The sequence below is a fragment of the Panthera tigris genome, chromosome B1 (assembly GCF_018350195.1).
Source record: "Panthera tigris isolate Pti1 chromosome B1, P.tigris_Pti1_mat1.1, whole genome shotgun sequence".
NCBI classification, from domain to species: Eukaryota; Metazoa; Chordata; class Mammalia; order Carnivora; family Felidae; genus Panthera; species Panthera tigris.
In genome coordinates, this window is record NC_056663.1 from 1,660,242 (window position 1) to 1,677,814 (window position 17,573).

Here is a 17,573-nt window from a genome sequence, read left to right on the forward strand (position 1 = left end):
CCCCCCCCCACACACACACACAGAGTTCTCACCCAGCAATGTCTGGACTCCAATTACAAGCCCTTTCCTACCCATCATTTCAGAAATTGGCTGTGCAGGCATGGGTGGCCTCCAAATACATACGATGAAAATGTTTTTCAAACACCTGCTAAAGTCAGAGCTCAGATTCATTATTTTGCATAAAAGACTTAATGGAGACAATATTAAGATATTCAGAAAGGAGGAGAAACTCACGTCCTGAAATGTGTCCCCAGAAGTCAGAGGGTACAGAAGTTATTTATATCAAAGAGGCAACGCGGCCTTACTTTTACCTGCATGCAACACCTGGGAGTTCGTAAACTTGTGGCGGATTTGCAAAGGGAGGTCACTGTTCCAAGGCGGAGGGGTCTCACGGGCCGCTCTCCTCACTGTGCCCTACAGTACACTCATGTCTTAAGTGGGCATTATGTAGGCACTGAGACGTAGGTGCATGTCAGAGGTTGCTTATGAGCGAAACCCAATGTGCTTTCATAGCTGGGACCCCAGAGCAGCGGCAGTAGAGGTGAAAATGCTCACCTTCCCTTGAGCCGCTGGCTCGCTGCATCGCAGGAGTGCTGTGTGCGAGCTCGCCGTAGGTGTGCCGCAGAAAGTCATCTCAGAAAGCCTTTCGTTTTTCTTCCTTCCCGCCTCCGCAGACATGGACGTTTTAAGCGCTCGAACAGCGTGACAGCCGCCGTCCAAGCAGACTTGGAGCTGGAGGGCTTCCCGGGACGCGTCACCATGGAGGACAAGGGCCTGCAGTTTGGTCCCGCCTTCCAGCGGCACTCGGAGCCCAGCACGCCCACCCAGTACGGGGCGGTCAGGACTGTCCGGACCCAGGGGGTCTTTAGTTACAGAGAGGACTACAGGGCGCCCGTGGACACTGCCACCCTGCCCCCTCCCGAGCCCTGGCTGGAGCCGTGCGTCGAGACGGCAGACACCGGGAGGATGTCTCCGTGCCGCAGGGACGGCTCGTGGTTTGTGAAGCTGCTACACACGGAGACCAAGAGGATGGAAGGCTGGTGCAAGGACATGGAGAGAGAGGCAGAGGAGAATGACCTTTCGGAGGAAAGTAAGAGCACAGCCTCCGGTGGCTTCTTAACCCCATCCCTGGGCAGTTGCATGAACGGGCAGGTGCCAGTATTAATGGGGGAATGTCCTTTGATACTTGGGCAAATTGAAACTGCATCCCACTCAATTCCAAGAGAACAGACAAGAGAACGAACAGAAAAGCAACCGGTAACATGTTCCAGGGGCTCCTCCCGGGTTTTGTTAGATCGTGAGCCCGGTGGTGCCGACTGTGGTGTCCTTAGCATCCTTAATCTCGTGTTCCACGTGCCAGCTCTCTCCACGTGGAGCACTCTGTTTTCTCGAGTCCTTCCCGCCCCGTGTTTACATGGAGTGGAGTTGGCTTTATGCCAAAGAGAAGTTGGAGACGAATAGGAGATTGAACTGGCCCCATGACGGTGCATTCCCATCGCAGTGCCGCGCGCAGATCTGACCTTCCTGAATGAGGGTCCGCAGAGCAGATCTGCTCCAACCTTTAATGGCTCAGATGGGTCTCTGCCTCTCTGTGCAGGAAGGGACAGCATCCCTTTTTGCCCACCTGCTCCCCATTTCCCTGAAGAACCCTATCTTGAGGATTGTCAGAGCGGCCTCCTTCACAAATCACTGCATGTGACTTCCAAGCAAGTACCCGCCGTCTTTGTTTTTAGAACAAGATTACCATGAGAATAATTGCAACGTACTTAGAACTAACCCCTGGTCTTTAGCACAGTACAGTTTCTCAAAGGCATTTCTGAGTGCCTTGACTCGACAAATCATGCTGTCTTTAAAGTGGTTGTTCACTTTCCATGAATTCCTTTGTACATTTGCTAGGTCGCTACAAATTCGCAAGTTCAAAAAGATTGCTGACGTCCTTGGGAATTGTGCCTGGCGTGACATGTCTAGATGGCTGCCATAATAGAATGCGTCAGTAATCTAGAAACGGAAATGCAGTGATGAAATTATATGGACTTCACATAACGTACAGAGTAAAATGGCCCTGGGATCCTAGAAGCCAAGAAAATAGTTGGTGTATGGATCTCTAGTTGTTAGAACTTATGGTGCCAACCTATGAGGAAAGAGAGAGATTGCCCTTAAATCGCTAATTCCTTCCCCCACATTTCTCTCTGAGTCATCCAAGTCCACATGTTGTTTACCTGGGCCGCCATCAGACCCTGAGTATTTTGGAGGAAGCATTGCCAGGGTGAGCCATTTGAACCTGCTCCCTGGCCGGCTCTGGCCGCTGGTGTCTCGCACCGTCCCCATCCGTTTGTCCCAATCTGTTGTCTGCTTGGGGCACATTCAGTGGAGGGCTTGCTCACAATTGTGGTACTGAAAACTCGCTTACTTCCTGCACGTTGTTCTCACTCGTCGGTATGTGCGTCGGCTTGGCAAAATTGTTTTTCTCGTCACAGGGACTTACAATCGTTCTCCCAAAGACAAGACACAGGAAAACTAAATTGTGTGCGTTGGTGGGAAATCGGGGCCGGGCTGCCGTCCCCACTGTGTGTGCGTGCTCGGCGTGAGTTCTTGCAGGGCCTGGGGCGCGCAGACCTGCCGGGTGGTCAGTCGGGATGCACGTCCCCCATCCCGTGGCTCCGCAGCGGATCACCGCGGAGGAGGAGACGGGAGGAAGACGCAGCGGTAATAGCGGTCAGTCTTAGCTCCACAGAGTGTCCGCCAATTTTATCCTGTCATCTTCCGAATCTGCACCCTCAGGACACACCCTAGAAGTTCTGGCTTCCCTTTGTGTGCAGAGCAACGAGGGTCGCCAGCCACTGATGTGTGTAAGGTGGTCCAGCACAAGAGCTCCCTTATCCGAATTTCCCATATTTCATGTGTCCTTTTAACCCAGTCATCATTTTCCAAGAATCAGCTTTCAAACGGGTATTTTTTAAAGGAAGAAATCTCTAAGCCAGCACATACGAAGGCGTACGAGCACGTACGAGCATGTATCCTGTGCCAGATCTTACGCTAAGTTCTTCACGTACCTCGTCAAGGTCTCGCCGTGGGTGGTGGGTAGAGAGCATCGTCTCCATTATCAAAGTAAACCAAGGCTCGGGGTCACTCTCTTTCCCCAGGTCCCACAGAGTAAAGAGGTGGAATGAGGTGTCAGAGTCAGGGCATCTCCCGTCAAGAGCTGTGTTTCAGGGCTGGCTGTGCTGTCTGAATTTCTTAAATCACGAGATTCTTTTACTGGAAACTTCCTCCCTACATTGCGTCCTTCCCATCTGTGTTCTTGGGGATCACCTTCTTCTGTGTCTTATAAAGTGCTGAGTCCCATCCTTGGCCATTTGCTTCATTCTGGTCCGTTTTGGCCGGGACACCCATTTATCCTCAGAGAGAACTCCTGAGCTGATAAAATACAGACCTGGGGTATCCTTAATAAGCCACTGGAGATTAAGAGAGCAAAGAAAAAAGGGCACAAGTTCTTTCTCAAACTAAACACGAAAGATCCGACAGTTAAAAAAGGCTTCAGCACCGAAACAGCATCGCAATAAGTCATGACTGTCTTGTCATAGGAGACATTCCAGAAAATTCTGGGAAGAGTGCCATAAGGGCACCATATACGAAAGTCAGTTTGATGGCCTGCAATGACCCGAATCAACTATAAGATTACATCATCTCGGGATACAAAATATTTAAATTTCGGTTGGAGAGCACATTCTCCAGCAAACTATGGTGGAAGGTGACTTTCTGCTGCCCTTCAATTGCGTTTCCTAAACACCTTTTTTAAAGCCTTTGAACCTCTGGGGCCTTCTTGGACTGTGTTGTTAACATAAACATCCTACGGATATTTACCGGATACGTGCCGTGAGCCAGGCACCACCGCACAGAACGAAGGCTAGTGGAGAGTGACCAGGGTACAGTGTAGACCCAGACTGCAGTTACCTCGGATGGAGAAGTGAGACCAGGACAAGACTATCGCGAGGGGGAAACATCACGTGTAGTAGGAGACAGGCAGGCAGGTACGTCAGAAACTCAGAGGTATAAGATGCTGTCGAGGGGAGAGATTCCAAGATGCTTCATGGAGAAGGTGGCATGGTGCAGGGCCTCGAGGGGGAGTTGGATTTGGCTGAGCAGCAGAGGGGGCAGAGGGAGGGCGATGGCACAGGAGCCCCTGTCCCAAGACTCTGTAAGAAGACCTTTGCTTTGACGCGGACCGTGCACCTGCCTGCAGGAAGGAGCCCCTTTGCTCTGTCACCTCCACACCCTGGGACGAGTGTTTCTTCTTGGAGGATAGGACAGTCCCTGTGTTTTCCCAAAGCTCTGTCCGTCTGCTGTCATGGGAGGCCTTCGGCGCCCTGCTGCAGTGATCATGTCTGATACGTTTATTATCCCCCAGCAGCACCCAGCCCTATGTGCTCTGCAGGGGAGACAAAGAAAGGGGACGGAGCGGGGGAAGAGAGGAGCAGTCTTCATAAACAGGGACAGTCCCACTCCCCCTCGCACCTCGTAAGACCATGGCATCTAGAATGCTCTAGAGTTCTGGATCCTCTAGAGTTCCAGGTCCTCGGTGGCACTTAGGGGCTGGGAGTGCCCTGGGCGCTCCCCCTTCTATAGATACCGTCTACCGATGTGGGTTGTGTGCGGTTTTCCCAGGACTCTGTAATGACTTAAGATGACTGCTCTGCTGCGGGACTTGGACGCAGAGAACAGAGAACAGATCCACTGGATCTGCTTCTTGTGGTTTTCTTAACTTCTTTACTGAAGTTGCCCAGATGCCTTGATCTTCTTGTGGACAAAGAGGACACATTTATTATGTGTCTCCTCTGTACACTTTGCACCTAAAACTAGCACCCTATTAGTCACGTTTAGATATTTCCCTAATAATTTGTAACAGGAAAGATAACCTGTGGTTCTTGCCCTGATTTGAAGAACAAGTATAGGGTTATTGCTGATGGCGCCCTTTAAAAAGTAACGATTAGGTTAAGTGGTTCATTAAGCCAGAACTCTGAGCTCCAAATATTGAAATTTCCATCACACGAAATAATTTCTTCCCAAAACTGTAATTTTATAATCACAGCTCACTGAACCGATTGAGCGAAGTTAGATCCGTTCAGCCCTCTATGATTAATAAAACGTATCATGAGCCCAAATAAATACTGGTTTAGTTAAGTCGTGTTCAGGCAGGCTTCCTGTTGTTAAATCATTCAAAGATACGTTCCGGAGGGAATGTAAACCATTCCTGTGCTAGCGTTTGGGGACTTTTGTATCCGTTACGTTAAGCCCAACGGGTAAATGGCATAAAGTGAAACAAAGCAAATAAGGTGTTTTTCTTGAATAAAAGCAATTGTTCCAAAGCTACCAAGTTTCATTCAGTAGGTCCACAGAGACATGGGCCACATGAGGGACTCAACGGTAGGGTCTTCGGACAGGTGTTGACAGGTTCTCTTGCCCAAAACAACTCTGCCCAATTAGCTGATAATCTAAACACTGCTGGGTCAGATGTGTGGAGGCACAGATTCCCGGGGCTGCGGGTGGGGCTTCAGCGATTTCCTCATTCGAGGACCTGCTTTCCACCCAGAAGACGGGGGGTAACCCCCGAGACTCCGGCCGTGATCCCTGGATGGGACGATGCCTGGCTCATAGACTGTGTGGCGGGCAGAGGGAAGAAGAGAGATTGCTCAGAGCTACCCCACGAGAGCACGACACGGGGCTGAGGAAGACATGGGCCCTGCAGTCCGCAGTTTGCCTGGACGCCGCACAGCCACAGAGTAGAGAACAGACAAGTATCAGCTATAAGGGAGATGGCCCTGAGGGGGGCAGATGCCACGCGCACCTTGGGGACCTGCCCACCATACAGCTCGGTGGATAGCCACTGCTCCCGGCCTTCTGACCGGTGTCCAGGTCCTTGCTGCCAAGGGCAGGCGCCTACAGGGAGGTCCCACACATCCCAGGCGCCACACAGCCACGTGAAACTGGATGGACACGAAACGTGCGCTCCAAAGCAATGAATCATGGGAATGTACCTCTGAAGCCAAGAACACACTGTATACACTGCATGTTAGCTAACTTGACAATAAGGTATATATATTTTTTAATTCTTATTTTTGAGAGACAGAGAGAGAGAGAGAGAGAGAGAGGCAGACTGCAAGCAGGGGAGGGGCAGAGTGGGGAAGACAGAACCTGAAGCAGGCTCTGGGCTCCGAGCTGTCAGCACAGAGCCCGACCTGGGGCTCAAACCCACCAACTGTGAGATCATGACCTGAGCCGAAGTCAGACACTGAACCAACAGAGCCACCCAGGCATCCCGACAATAAATTATATTTAAAAAAAAAAAGAAAAAAGAAAAATCTTGTTTTCAAATCCACGGAGAATGATGCTAGATTTTAGAGTTGACTGTGATCTACCGTTAATCTGGAGATTATACTTTTCCATTCATCAATTTGTTCTTTAAACAACTTTTAAATACTAAGTATATGATTTCAAAAAAAAAAACCCCAGAAATGTGTGCTCGATAAATATGAAAACAGTAACGCTGAGACCTTACAGGGGGACACACCTGTGGGGGCAGTGATTTTCCTACACCCACTCTACAACCTCAGTCATGGAAGATCCCAGAGACCAGGGAGGAAGAAATATTCAAATGATCATTTCAAACTACCTGCAAATTCTACAAAAACCCACCTCAAATTTTGAAAGAAAAGGCTCATGTGAATGTTCTGCTGGCATGTCATACCAAAATTTGCAAGAATTGGAAATTGTAGTAGACACGTGAAAAGTAACTTAACGGGAGCAAGCAAGTTCATCACATTTCCATGCACGTCAGAGGCAACCGTCATACAAGGTTCTCTGTAAATTTGCATTCTGATGAGCATTAGCCCTTATCGGTAGCTCTTGAAAGTGTCCAAACTAGGACAACATCAGGGAAGGACAGAGGAAGAGAATAAATTGAATTTTTCACTTCAATTTCATTGCCGTATGGGAAGCTATTTGCATTAAAGGCACCGGATAGAGAGCATCGGCCCACTGAAGCGCCCGGCGCTCCTGCCGTGAGCACGTTAGCAGTCACGTCGCGAGCTGCTCTTTGACGTCCGCCAACTCTCCCGAGCAAGAATCCACGTACGCCCTTTATAATATCTCTTCACTACACTAAACCAGCACCAAGGTATGACCCCATCTCTCCACGATGTGCTAAAGATTCTACAGTGAAGTGCTTTATGTTAATACTTCTGTTGAATCACGTTTTAAGAAGACCGTGAAAGCTGGGAATTAAAACTTGAAATTGTGTGAAACGGATTGACTTGTAATTAGCCACCGAGGGAGCCGTGAGTGCAGGAAACCACACAGACCCACCGCTTCTTTCTATTCCTGCAGCCACAGCTCACTCAAAACAAGTCTCTTTAAATGTTCTCATCGGTCCTGCAGGTGATAGGGGTTCACAGGTGGAACTTCAACATTTCAAGATCATTCCTCCACTCGGTGGCGGTGAGACCAGAGCCAGAGAGACATGTTCAGTTTGGGGGATCCAACTGTGAATGGGTGCTCTCACCCCTCCCGGGAGACACTGTGTCCTGCCTTGTCCCACACCTGCCTACCCGCCCCCCCCAACCTATCCCCAGGGCACTCAGTCCTGAACCCGGGCGCCCTCCCCTCCCTGGTGCCAGCTTCCTCCTCCCGTGCTGCCTGGCAGATCAGGTCAAGGAGGTGGGTGTGGGCACCCACCTTGGAAGTGGGCAAGCCCCTCTTGGAAATGGATTTGCAGAAGACGGGTGGGCCCAGGTAGCAAGACGCATGATGATACTTTTAAGTCTGAAGGGAGGCCAAAGTGTTATCCAATGTATTCGCTTCTATGGGAAGTCCCATGTGTTAAACTCCTCTTTAATATCCTAGAAGCAAGGGCACCTGGGTGGCTCAGCCAGTTAGGTGTCCGACTCTTGATCTCAGCTCAGGTCTTGATCTCGGGGTCATGAGTTCAGGCCCCCTGTTGGGCTCCATGCTGGACGTGGAGCCTGCTTAAGAAAAAAATTCTGGAAACAGTGCAGAATTAGTTGTGTGAGGGAATTACTCACTCTTTAGGAAGGATAAGGAGAGTGTGGTTGCCCAGGGCGATGGCAGGTGACAGGCGGGCTATGGCTTATTGTCAGATGGCTCAGAAAAGCAAACGTAGGCACGTGACAAACTGTTACTCGCTGACTCTAAGTGATGCGGATGCTTTTCTTTAGATCTTCTGTATGTGTGAGATCGTTAACAACAAAACCCTGGGGAGCGGCGGTCGGCAATCTGAGTTCCTTGTACACAGATGAGAAAGTCAGGCAAATCTAATTAGACAGCGTTTCCCCAGAGAAAGTCACTGTCGGAACGCGCTGTGCAGGACACCCGGTCCTCGTGCTTCAGCAGATGGACCCTGTGCTTCGCCGACTGCCCGAAGCTGACTGACCCACACACTGCAACGTGTCCCGGGCATGTCCGTGGGTTTACTTGTGGGACATCTGTGTCCACAGCCTCACGGCATTTCGTCACATGGGCACTGAGGCCCTTCCCAACTCTGGTCTGTGACTGTCTCCTCCAGAGCAAGCCCGAGGGAAGGGGACACGGCACCTGTGCGGCCTGGCTGTCGGGGTGTCAGAATCTTCAATGCCTGTCTCTAGCGCGCACTGAGTGAGTCTCACAGCCGCTGGTTTGGAAGCACCTGTTACAATCACTACCGTTTGGGAAACTGTGCGGGAACGCGGACCTCAGTTTCCGCCTCTGTGGACACTTGCGAGGCCCCGATGGTGGAGCGTGCCCGAGGGACCCCGGGTGCCCCTGAGGAGCTGAGTCGGGACAACACCGTGGGCTGGAGCGCTGGTCCCCTCTTCTTTAGACAAACCTCCAGCACAGAAATGTCCTGATGCAGATAAATCTGCATAAATACATGTGGGAGGGGGGGTGTCTTTCCTCCTCTTCCCTGATGGGCAAATCTCCGGCTAAGGCGAAACACCCCCTTCCCTAGCCACCTGCCGTCAGCGAATATAAGCTCCCACCACTGTCTTCCCCTTCAAAGCCCAAGGAGATGCCTTGGTTGGCCCCTCGCTGCCCGTGTCCTGTGAGTCTGCGAGAGAGCCAGAGAGACGACAAAAGCCAGAGGGAGGGAACGATCTGCTCCGGCCCAGACGGGTGGATCCGTATAAACCGAGGGAATAACTTCTCTTTCGTCTCCCAGGCAAACGAAATGTAGAGGTCCCCGGGCCCAGGCCCAGCAGCGGGAAACGTGTTCCAGCAGGCTCCTACGTGCTGTTGAGAGGCCTGCGAGTTGGGATCTAGCACAGCTATTATCTCCAAAATCTTGATGGTGCTGCCACCTACATGGACTGGGTGTGAGAGCGGGGGGCAGGCCGGCGAGGCGCCTGGAGGTTACGGGACTGCGGCAGGGCCCCCGCGTTTCACTCACCAAGTCTTTTGTTTGCCGACTGTCCATCCCAAGTGGTCGCTCCTGCCCTTTGCTAACAGGAGTCCTTTCCGTTGACAAAACCATTATCACTTACCTTTTTACAAAGTGCCGTTTGATTAATTCAAGTCCCACAACTTAGAAATCATTTGTCAACTTCAGGCCACATCGCAGTGGGCGCGCAGGAGTGGGAGGCACATCATCACCACGGACGTCCGTGATGTGAGCCTGTTGTGGTGACAGGTGGCGGCCAGTGGCGGGAGCCATGGACCGAGCACGAGGCAGGGAGACCATCACGTCCCCTGCGTTCCTGTGGGAGATGCTCTCAGAGCACCGCCCCAGGGCCACCAGCAGTCCCGAAACACTGTTTGCGGGACTTGAATGCGATAACTGATGTCACTGTGATTTTCTAGAAATTGGGAATTAACACCTTCATCTTCAGGCATCCGTAAAAAATAACTACTTAACGTCTTTGTATTCATCCTTCTGCCTCATCTTCTAGCTCATGTGAGCATCGTGATAAAAGTGTCCTGATGCCACAAACAGGAAAACCTCCTGCAGTATAGACCGCCTTTCCAAAGTGAGTTCTTCCTAACACTGAAGAGTCATCTCCTAATCGTTGATACTATGTAGTATTCCTTGAGTTTCCCTCAAAAATCAGAAAAGGGGCAGGCCAGGGCGCCTGGGTAGCTCAGTCGGGTGAGCGTCAGACTCTTGATTTCACCCCAGGTCATGATCCCAAGGTTGTGGGATCGAGCCCCGTGTCAGGCTCTGCGCTGACAGCACAGAGCCTGCTTGGGATTCTCTCCCTCCGTCTGTCCCTCCCCTGCTTGCTCTCTCACTCTATTTATTGTGCAAAGTGAGAGAGCAAGCAGGGGAGGGACAGAGAGAGAGGGAGAGAGAATCCTACGCAGGCTCCACACCAGCACAGAGCCTGACACGGGGCTCAAATTCATGAACCGTGAGATCATGACCTGAGCCGAAAGCAAGAGTCAGGTGCTTAACCAACTGAGCCACCCAGGTGCCCCAATAAATAAGCATTTTTTAAAAAGGAAAAAAAAAGAAACGGAACAGATTGGAAAAGAACTTCCATCAGTGGACATATTCTGCACAATAAATTCAAGGTTTTAATCTTCCGGAAAAGAAGGAGCGGCTCCCACCTTTTGGAGTTTACTCCCTTTGTGTAATGCTTCTGCTTCTGTTTTTCAACTGACCGGGTCTCAAGCTGGTTTTCTTCTGGTTCACAGTTCTCGGGAAGATCCGGAGTGCCGTGGGGAGTGCACAGCTTCTGATGTCCCAGAAATTCCAGCAGTTCTATTGGCTGTGCCAACAGAACATGGTGAGCAGACCCCCAGGTAACCCGGTTCCTCAGGGCATGCTCAGTGGCCGTCTCACGTTCTGTGAGTTTGCAGCCCAGTGAGTGAATGGGAGTCACTGTGGTGCAGCCCAGAGAGGGGGCCACAGCGCGGGGGCCAGGGAGGGGGTTGCGGAAAGACAGCCCCCGACCTGTAGGACACTGGCGCAGCTCCGGGCCATCCCCCTCCAGGCTTACGAGGCAGGTGGGAGGTGAGCAGGTGTGACGGCAGGTGTCACCCAGGTGTCACCGATGCAGGCCGTGGTGGGAGGCGGCTTGACTCAGGCAGAAACGGCTGCAGTTAAAGAGATTCAGCAGGGATTGTACGGTAATTGGGCTGCATGTTCCGTAGCAGCGAAATGAATGCACCGGGTGACACAGTTGGCATTAAAACTTGGCTCTGATCTTCCTGGGAATCAAAGAGAAGGAAAGCCTGGGCATATGTTTGTAAATACTTAGGTGTGCATATTTGCCGCATCTCTGTGTAAACAGACACACACACACTTTCCTTTGTGACTAAACGAAGCATCTGCTTAATATCACTTCTAGAAATAACTAAAGAGTATTCACATTACTGTATAGGCTCTTTTATAAATGCATGCATTCATTTTCAGAGCAAACAGTTCCTTAAAATACAAGTAGGTCTGGGGGCACCTGGGTGGCTCAGGCGGTTAAGTGTCTGACTCTTGATTTCGGCTCAGGTCGTGATCTCACGGTTCCCAAGTTCGAGTCCCCTGTCGGGCTCTGCCCTAATGGTGCAGAGCCTGCTTGCAATTCTCAATATGTCCTTCCCCCTTACAGTCTCTCTCTCTCTCTCTCTCTCTCTCTCTCTCTCTCTCACTCTCTCTCTCTCTCTCTCTCTCTCTCTCTCTCTCTCTCACACACACATACGATAAATAAGTAAACCTTAAAAAAATGCAAGTCTGTCCTAGGCCCGTGGTAACCATGGTGCTTGGTGATTTGACTTTGTTTTGTTTTGTTTTTTAATTGCAACAAGACGTGAATTTACAGAATGTTCTTACACATCAGAGGAAGCATAGCACTAGAGCTGCCAAATCATCCCTTTTAAGTAGGGTCGTTAAAAAGTACGTTTTCTCTAGTATTTTCCAGTTAACCCCATTGAAGTTCAGCACAAAATGTGTAAAGTGACCACCATGTCGCCGGTGACATGAAATTATAACCATCACTTAAAAAGGGGGACACAGGGGCGCCTGGGGCTCAGTTGGGTGAGCATCCGACTCTTGATTTCGGCTCGGGTCATGATCTCCAGGTTTGTGAGTTTGAGTCCTGAGTCGGGCTCTGTGCTGGCAGAAGGAGGCACCTGCATGATTCTCTCTGCCCCTCCCCAGCTCGTGCTCTCTCTCTCAAAAATAAACATTTTTTAATTTAAAAAAATGGGGGAACAGAATGGTTTAGGGCTCCTTGGAAGGAACATAGAGCCGTGAGACGCTCAGTTACCATGTTGAGCAAGTGTGCTCCTGCCTCCTGTGTCATACCTCTTTGACTACTGTCCCTGAAGGAGTGGATGTAGGCCGCTGCAGGGCTCCCTACCCTCTGTCACACTGAGTCGGGTTAAGCACCGGTGGTCACGATCTTTAGGAACCCCTTATCTAAAGCACCCGCCACATGCAGTAAAAACGTACAGATTTTGTTCAAGCTTATACAATGCCCGTGTCCTCACTCCCAGAAGCAGCTGACGTTGGATTTTTAAATGACCCATCCTAATATTTTTGATGCTTCCTACATGTGTCAGATGGCACTTTATCCCAACTGTAAGAGAATAATCCTTTCGAAATATGTGGTGTTGCGCTTTCTTTTCTTTGGCATCTATCTAGAACTGGACAAAAGCACAACAAATATCTGCAGGCTTTGTTTCAGCGGAGGGGGGGGGAAACGGGGGGCGGGGGAGTCTGAGACCAGCCAGAGGGAGGTGCTGAGGCAAAGTGGGGTGGGGGGAGCGGGGTGTCTGAGACCAGAGGGAGGTGCTGGAGTGAAGTTGGCGGGGAGTGTCTGAGACCGGAGGGAGGTGATGGAGTGAAGTGGGGGGGGGGGGTGTCTGAGGCCACAAGGAGGTGCTGGAGAGAATTGGGGGGGCGGGTTGTCTGAGACCAGAGGGAGGTACTGGAGTGAAGTGGGGTGGGGGGGTGTCTGAGACCAGAGGGAGGTGCTAGAGCGAGTGGAGGGGGGTATCTGAGACTGGAGGGAGGTGCTGGAGAGAAGTAGGTTGGGGGTGTCTGAGACCGGAGGGAGGTGCTGGAGCGAAGTGGGGTGTGGGGGTGTCTGAGACCGGAGGGAGGTGCTGGAGCCAAGTGGGGTGGGGGGGTGTCCGAGACCAGAGGGAGGTGCTGAAGAGGTGGGGGAGTGTCTGAGACCAGAGGGAGGTGCTAGAGCGAGTGGAGGGGGGTATCTGAGACTGGAGGGAGGTGCTGGAGAGAAGTAGGTTGGGGGTGTCTGAGACCGGAGGGAGGTGCTGGAGCGAAGTGGTGGGGGGAGTGTCTGAAACCGGAGGGAGGTGCTGGAGTGAAGGGGGCAGAGTGTCTGAGACCAGAGGGAGGTGCTGGAGCAAAGTGGGGTGGGCAGGGTGTCAGAGACCAGAGGGAGGTGCTGGAATGAAGTGGGGGGGGGGGGAGTGTTTGAGACTGGAGGGAGGTGCTGGAGAGAATTGGAGGGGGTGTGTCTGAGCCCAGAGGGAGGTGCTGGACTGAAGAGGGGGGATGTCTGAGACTGGAGGGAGTGCTGGAGTAAAGAGTGGGGGGATGTGTGAGACCAGAGGGAGGTGCTGGAGGGGGGGGGGGGTGTCTGAGACCGGAGGGAGGTACTGGAGGAAGGGTTGGGGTGTCTGAGACCAGAGGGAGGTGCTGGAGTGAAGTGGGGGGGGGGAGTGTCTGAGACTGGAGGGAGGTGTTAGAGTGAAGAGGGGGGGGTGTCTGAGACCCGAGGGAGGTGCTGGACTGAAGAGGGGGGGTGTCTGAGACTGGAGGGAGGTGCTGGAGAGAACTGGTGGGGGTGTGTCTGAGACTGGAGGGAGGTGTTAGAGTGAAGGGGGGGGTGTCTGAGACCCGAGGGAGGTGCTGGAGTGAGGGGGGTGGGGTGTCTGAGCCCAGAGGGGGGTGCTGGACTGAAGAGGGGGCGTGTCTGAGACTGGAGGGAGGTGCTGGAGTGAAGAGTGGGGGGGGTGTGTCTGAGACCAGAGAGGTGCTGGAGAGAACTGGTGGGGGTGTGTCTGAGACTGGAGGGAGGTGCTGGAGTGAAGTGGGGGGGGGGGGGCGTGTCTGAGACTGGAGGGAGGTGCTGGAGTGAAGAGTGGGGGGGTGTGTCTGAGACCAGAGAGGTGCTGGAGAGAATTGGGGGGGGTGTCTGAGACTGGAGGGAGGTGCTGGAGTGAAGTGGGGGGGGGGGCGTGTCTGAGACTGGAGGGAGGTGCTGGAGTGAAGAGTGGGGGGGGTGTGTCTGAGACCAGAGAGGTGCTGGAGAGAATTGGGGGGGGTGTCTGAGACTGGAGGGAGGTGCTGTAGTGAAGAGTGGGGGGGGGTGTGTCTGAGACCAGAGAGGTGCTGGAGAGAATTGGGGGGGGGTGTCTGAGACTGGAGGGAGGTGCTGAAGTGTGGGGGGAGGGTGTCTGAGCCCCTGGTAGGTGCTGGAGCGAGTGGGGGCCGGGGTGTCTGAGACCAGAGGGAGGTGCTGGGATGAAGCAGGTATGTGTGCTGGCAGCTCAGAGAAGCTTTGGCAGCTGCTGGGAGGTTCAGGTGCAGCCCAACCAGTTCAAAGTCAAAGGGAAGACCCTAGAGAACCTGCTGGCTCCTATCCAGATGTTTCGGGTGGACCGAACGCAAGGCAAGGACCTATGAGTCCTCACGGGGTAACAAGGATGCAAAGAGTGATGGGAGGATCTGCCCGTGAACCTGCGGGCGCACACGGGCCACCTGGGCCCACCGCACCGCACCGCCAGGTCTGAGTGCCACTCACACCTACTCGGAGCCAGTGCCACCACCCCCGTGCCCCCCCAGGGCTCCCCAGCCCTTGGAGCCCTTCCCAGGACACTGCCCCAGAGCCTGGGACGAGCAGCGCCCATGTCACGGGGACCTCCGATGGCCGGGCCAGCAAGTCTTGCGAACTCTCAGTGGCAGTGATTCCCCAGGGATGTCACTGTGTCACTTTGCTGGGGGAGGGGCGGCACTCACCGCTGACGTTTAGAAACAATTTCATAAACATACCCCGGGATCCGACGGCCTAGTGGACCAGATGGAGCCACCCCCCGAAACAGAATAGAGGACACGGATCCTCTGGGGGCAGCGACTCTCTTCCCTCTGGCCTTCGCTCAGCACAGGCCACCGGCTGGTCGCACGCGGCAGGTGGGATTGGGCCCCAAAGTGATCGTTTTGAGGTGGATGTCAAACCACTGCATGTGTGCGTCCCCCCCCCCCAAAAACCACGTCGGCCCTCCACCCCCCAACGTGATGGCATTAGGAGGTGGTGCCTCTGGCCGAGTCCTGGCAAATGGGGTCAGGGTCCCTGTAAGAGAGACCCAGGGGAGCCCCCAGCCGCTTCCTCCCCATGAGGACACAGCCAGAGTCCCCCAGCTGGAGGAGTGGCCCCCCAGAACGCGCCCCCACCGGCACGTGGCCGTGAGGCCAGCCTCCAGAGCTGCCAGCAGCAAACGCCCAGTCCCTGGGGCTCATCTAGCGGCCCCGGTGGACTAAGCCGCGGTTTAAAGCGAGTTGAAACAAACCAAACACAAGTCCACGTTGTGCTTAACGTGAGCAACGGAGTGGGCTGAAAGCTGCACGTTTTAAGCGAATTCACAGAAATGTCTCTGTTTAATCTGAGATGGCCTCACACTGCATCAAAGGAACCACACGTAGAAAAGCCCATTCGCTCACCCCCAGGGATGCAGACCCAGGCAGGTAGAGTCTGACCCAGGGCTGCGGTCCCTCGCCAGCCACAGGTGGTGCGGGAAGGGGCTGGGCAGGTGCCCTCGGACCTTGGGAAGTCACCTGATTTTAACCATAGGCAACACACTGAAACCGTGTGCGTGCGGGGCACCGTGTGTGTGGAGCAGAGCAGGTCTCTGGGCCACACGCAGCTCACGGACTGCCAGTTTGTGGCTCCGTGGCATTGTCTGCTCTTCTAAGCTCAGGGACCAGTCCGGCGAGCTTTCTGTACCTTCGTAAAATTGACTTCATAAAAGTCATCCTCCCTCTACATGGGAGCAAAGTAAATGCACGGGGGCGGGGGGTGCGCCTGGGGTGCTCTATTGGTTGAGCGTCGGACTTGGGCTCAGGTCGTGATCTCAGTTCGTGGGTTGGATCCCCAGGTCGGGCTCTGCGCTGACAGCTCAGAGCCTGGAGCCGGTTTCAGATTCTGTGTCTCCCTCTCTCTCTGCCCCTCCCCTGCTCACTCTCTCTTTCAGAAATAAACAAACATAAAAAAAATAAAAATAAATAAAAATACATGGCATTGGAATGAACAGAAACAGACATGGCTCCAAGCCCAAGCTCATGGCCACCTCCCTGTCCCTGTCCCTGTCCCAGGCACCTGGCTGCAGAACAGCCCACAGGGAGACGGAAACCACAGCAGCCCTATTGCTTTTAGGAATGGCCAAGCATTTGAAAACTGTAATATTTGCCACCGTTTTCAAGGTCTAAGAAAGCCTCTTCAAAACAAAACAGTGAGTGAATGCACCAAGTGTATTTTCTTTAACAGACTTTATGTTTTCGGAGCAGTTGTAGGCTTGTGGCAAAATTGAGGGGAAGGTACAGAGTTCCCACCCACCCTGTGGCACCACACGCACCATCAACATCCCAACAGCAAGTGCATTTCACACGATCTGTGACCCCGTGTCGACACGCGTCATCACCCAGCATCCGGGGTCCACATCAGGGCACTTCTGCTGTCATGCGTGGTCTGGGTTTGGGCGCACGTATAGTGACATGTAGCCACTATCATGGAATTCTGCAGGGTGGTTTCACTGCCCTAAGAGTCCTATGCTCTGTCCATCCGTCCCCCCGCCTGGACCTCTGGCAACCACTGATCTTTTTGCTGTCCCCACAGTGTCTTTTCCAGACTGTCACAGAGTTGGAGTCACTCATCATGCAGCCTTTGCACATTCTCTAACCGTCGGCAAATGCTTGCGTTAACTGTCGGCGGCCCTTCGTGGGCCTTATGGAATGTTTGTCAGAGCATGAATTTTTCAGGCTTCCCCCCAATCTGGTTCCTTGAAAAGCATCTGCAGGAAGGAGCGGGGCCCCCACCCCCCGAGCCCTGGGCCAGCTGGGGGTGTTCATGGCTCTGAGTTCTGCCCGTGTGTTCTCAGGACCCCAGCGCCATGCCGAGACCCACGTCCCAGGACCTGGCGGGCTACTGGGACATGCTGCAGCTCTCCGTCGAGGACGTCAGCATGAAGTTCGACGAGCTGCACCAGCTGAAGCTCAAAGACTGGAAGATAATAGAGTCTCCGGAGAGAAAGGTAACCCTGCCCGGGCCGCGCGCCCCCCACGTGCTGCTCCCCGCGGGCCCCCGGAGCCTAACCCTAACGCGGCAGGTGCTCCTTTGTGTCATGCCACATGGTCTCCTGTCGGCAACGCACGATCAGGTGTGCAGATGCTTGCACGCGGAGCCGGCGATAAGCTGACGTGGGACGAACGCTGCCGGCGGGGGGTACAGGTAACAGGTCCTTCTGCCGTATCTCTGGGACTCGAACGGAAAATCACATGGAGACGAAGAGTCTCATTCCTTATAGGGACCTACCCTGTGCCTTCATCAAACCTGTGTTTGGATTATATA

The 17,573-nt window shown here is 53.2% G+C and overlaps 1 protein-coding gene and 1 long non-coding RNA gene across 16 annotated transcripts in view; one reads left to right on the forward strand and one right to left on the reverse strand.

The window, feature by feature from the left end:
• DLGAP2 (DLG associated protein 2) overlaps nt 1–17,573 on the forward strand; it is a 783,073-nt gene that overhangs the window by 762,154 nt on the left and 3,346 nt on the right. For 11 of the 12 annotated variants that reach the window (XM_042982841.1, XM_042982836.1, XM_042982840.1 and 8 more), the window contains 3 exons: nt 675–1,090; nt 10,684–10,775; nt 17,104–17,256. In XM_042982841.1, the coding sequence (XP_042838775.1) occupies nt 675–1,090; nt 10,684–10,775; nt 17,104–17,256 (661 nt within the window). Of the gene's footprint in view, nt 1–674; nt 1,091–10,683; nt 10,776–16,321; nt 16,459–17,103; nt 17,258–17,573 lie in introns of those variants that run through there. The other variant, XM_042982842.1, reaches the window with a different exon arrangement.
• The window catches only part of LOC122237809, a 43,400-nt gene that overhangs the window by 4,652 nt on the left and 21,175 nt on the right, over nt 1–17,573 (reverse strand). The window lies entirely within an intron of this gene.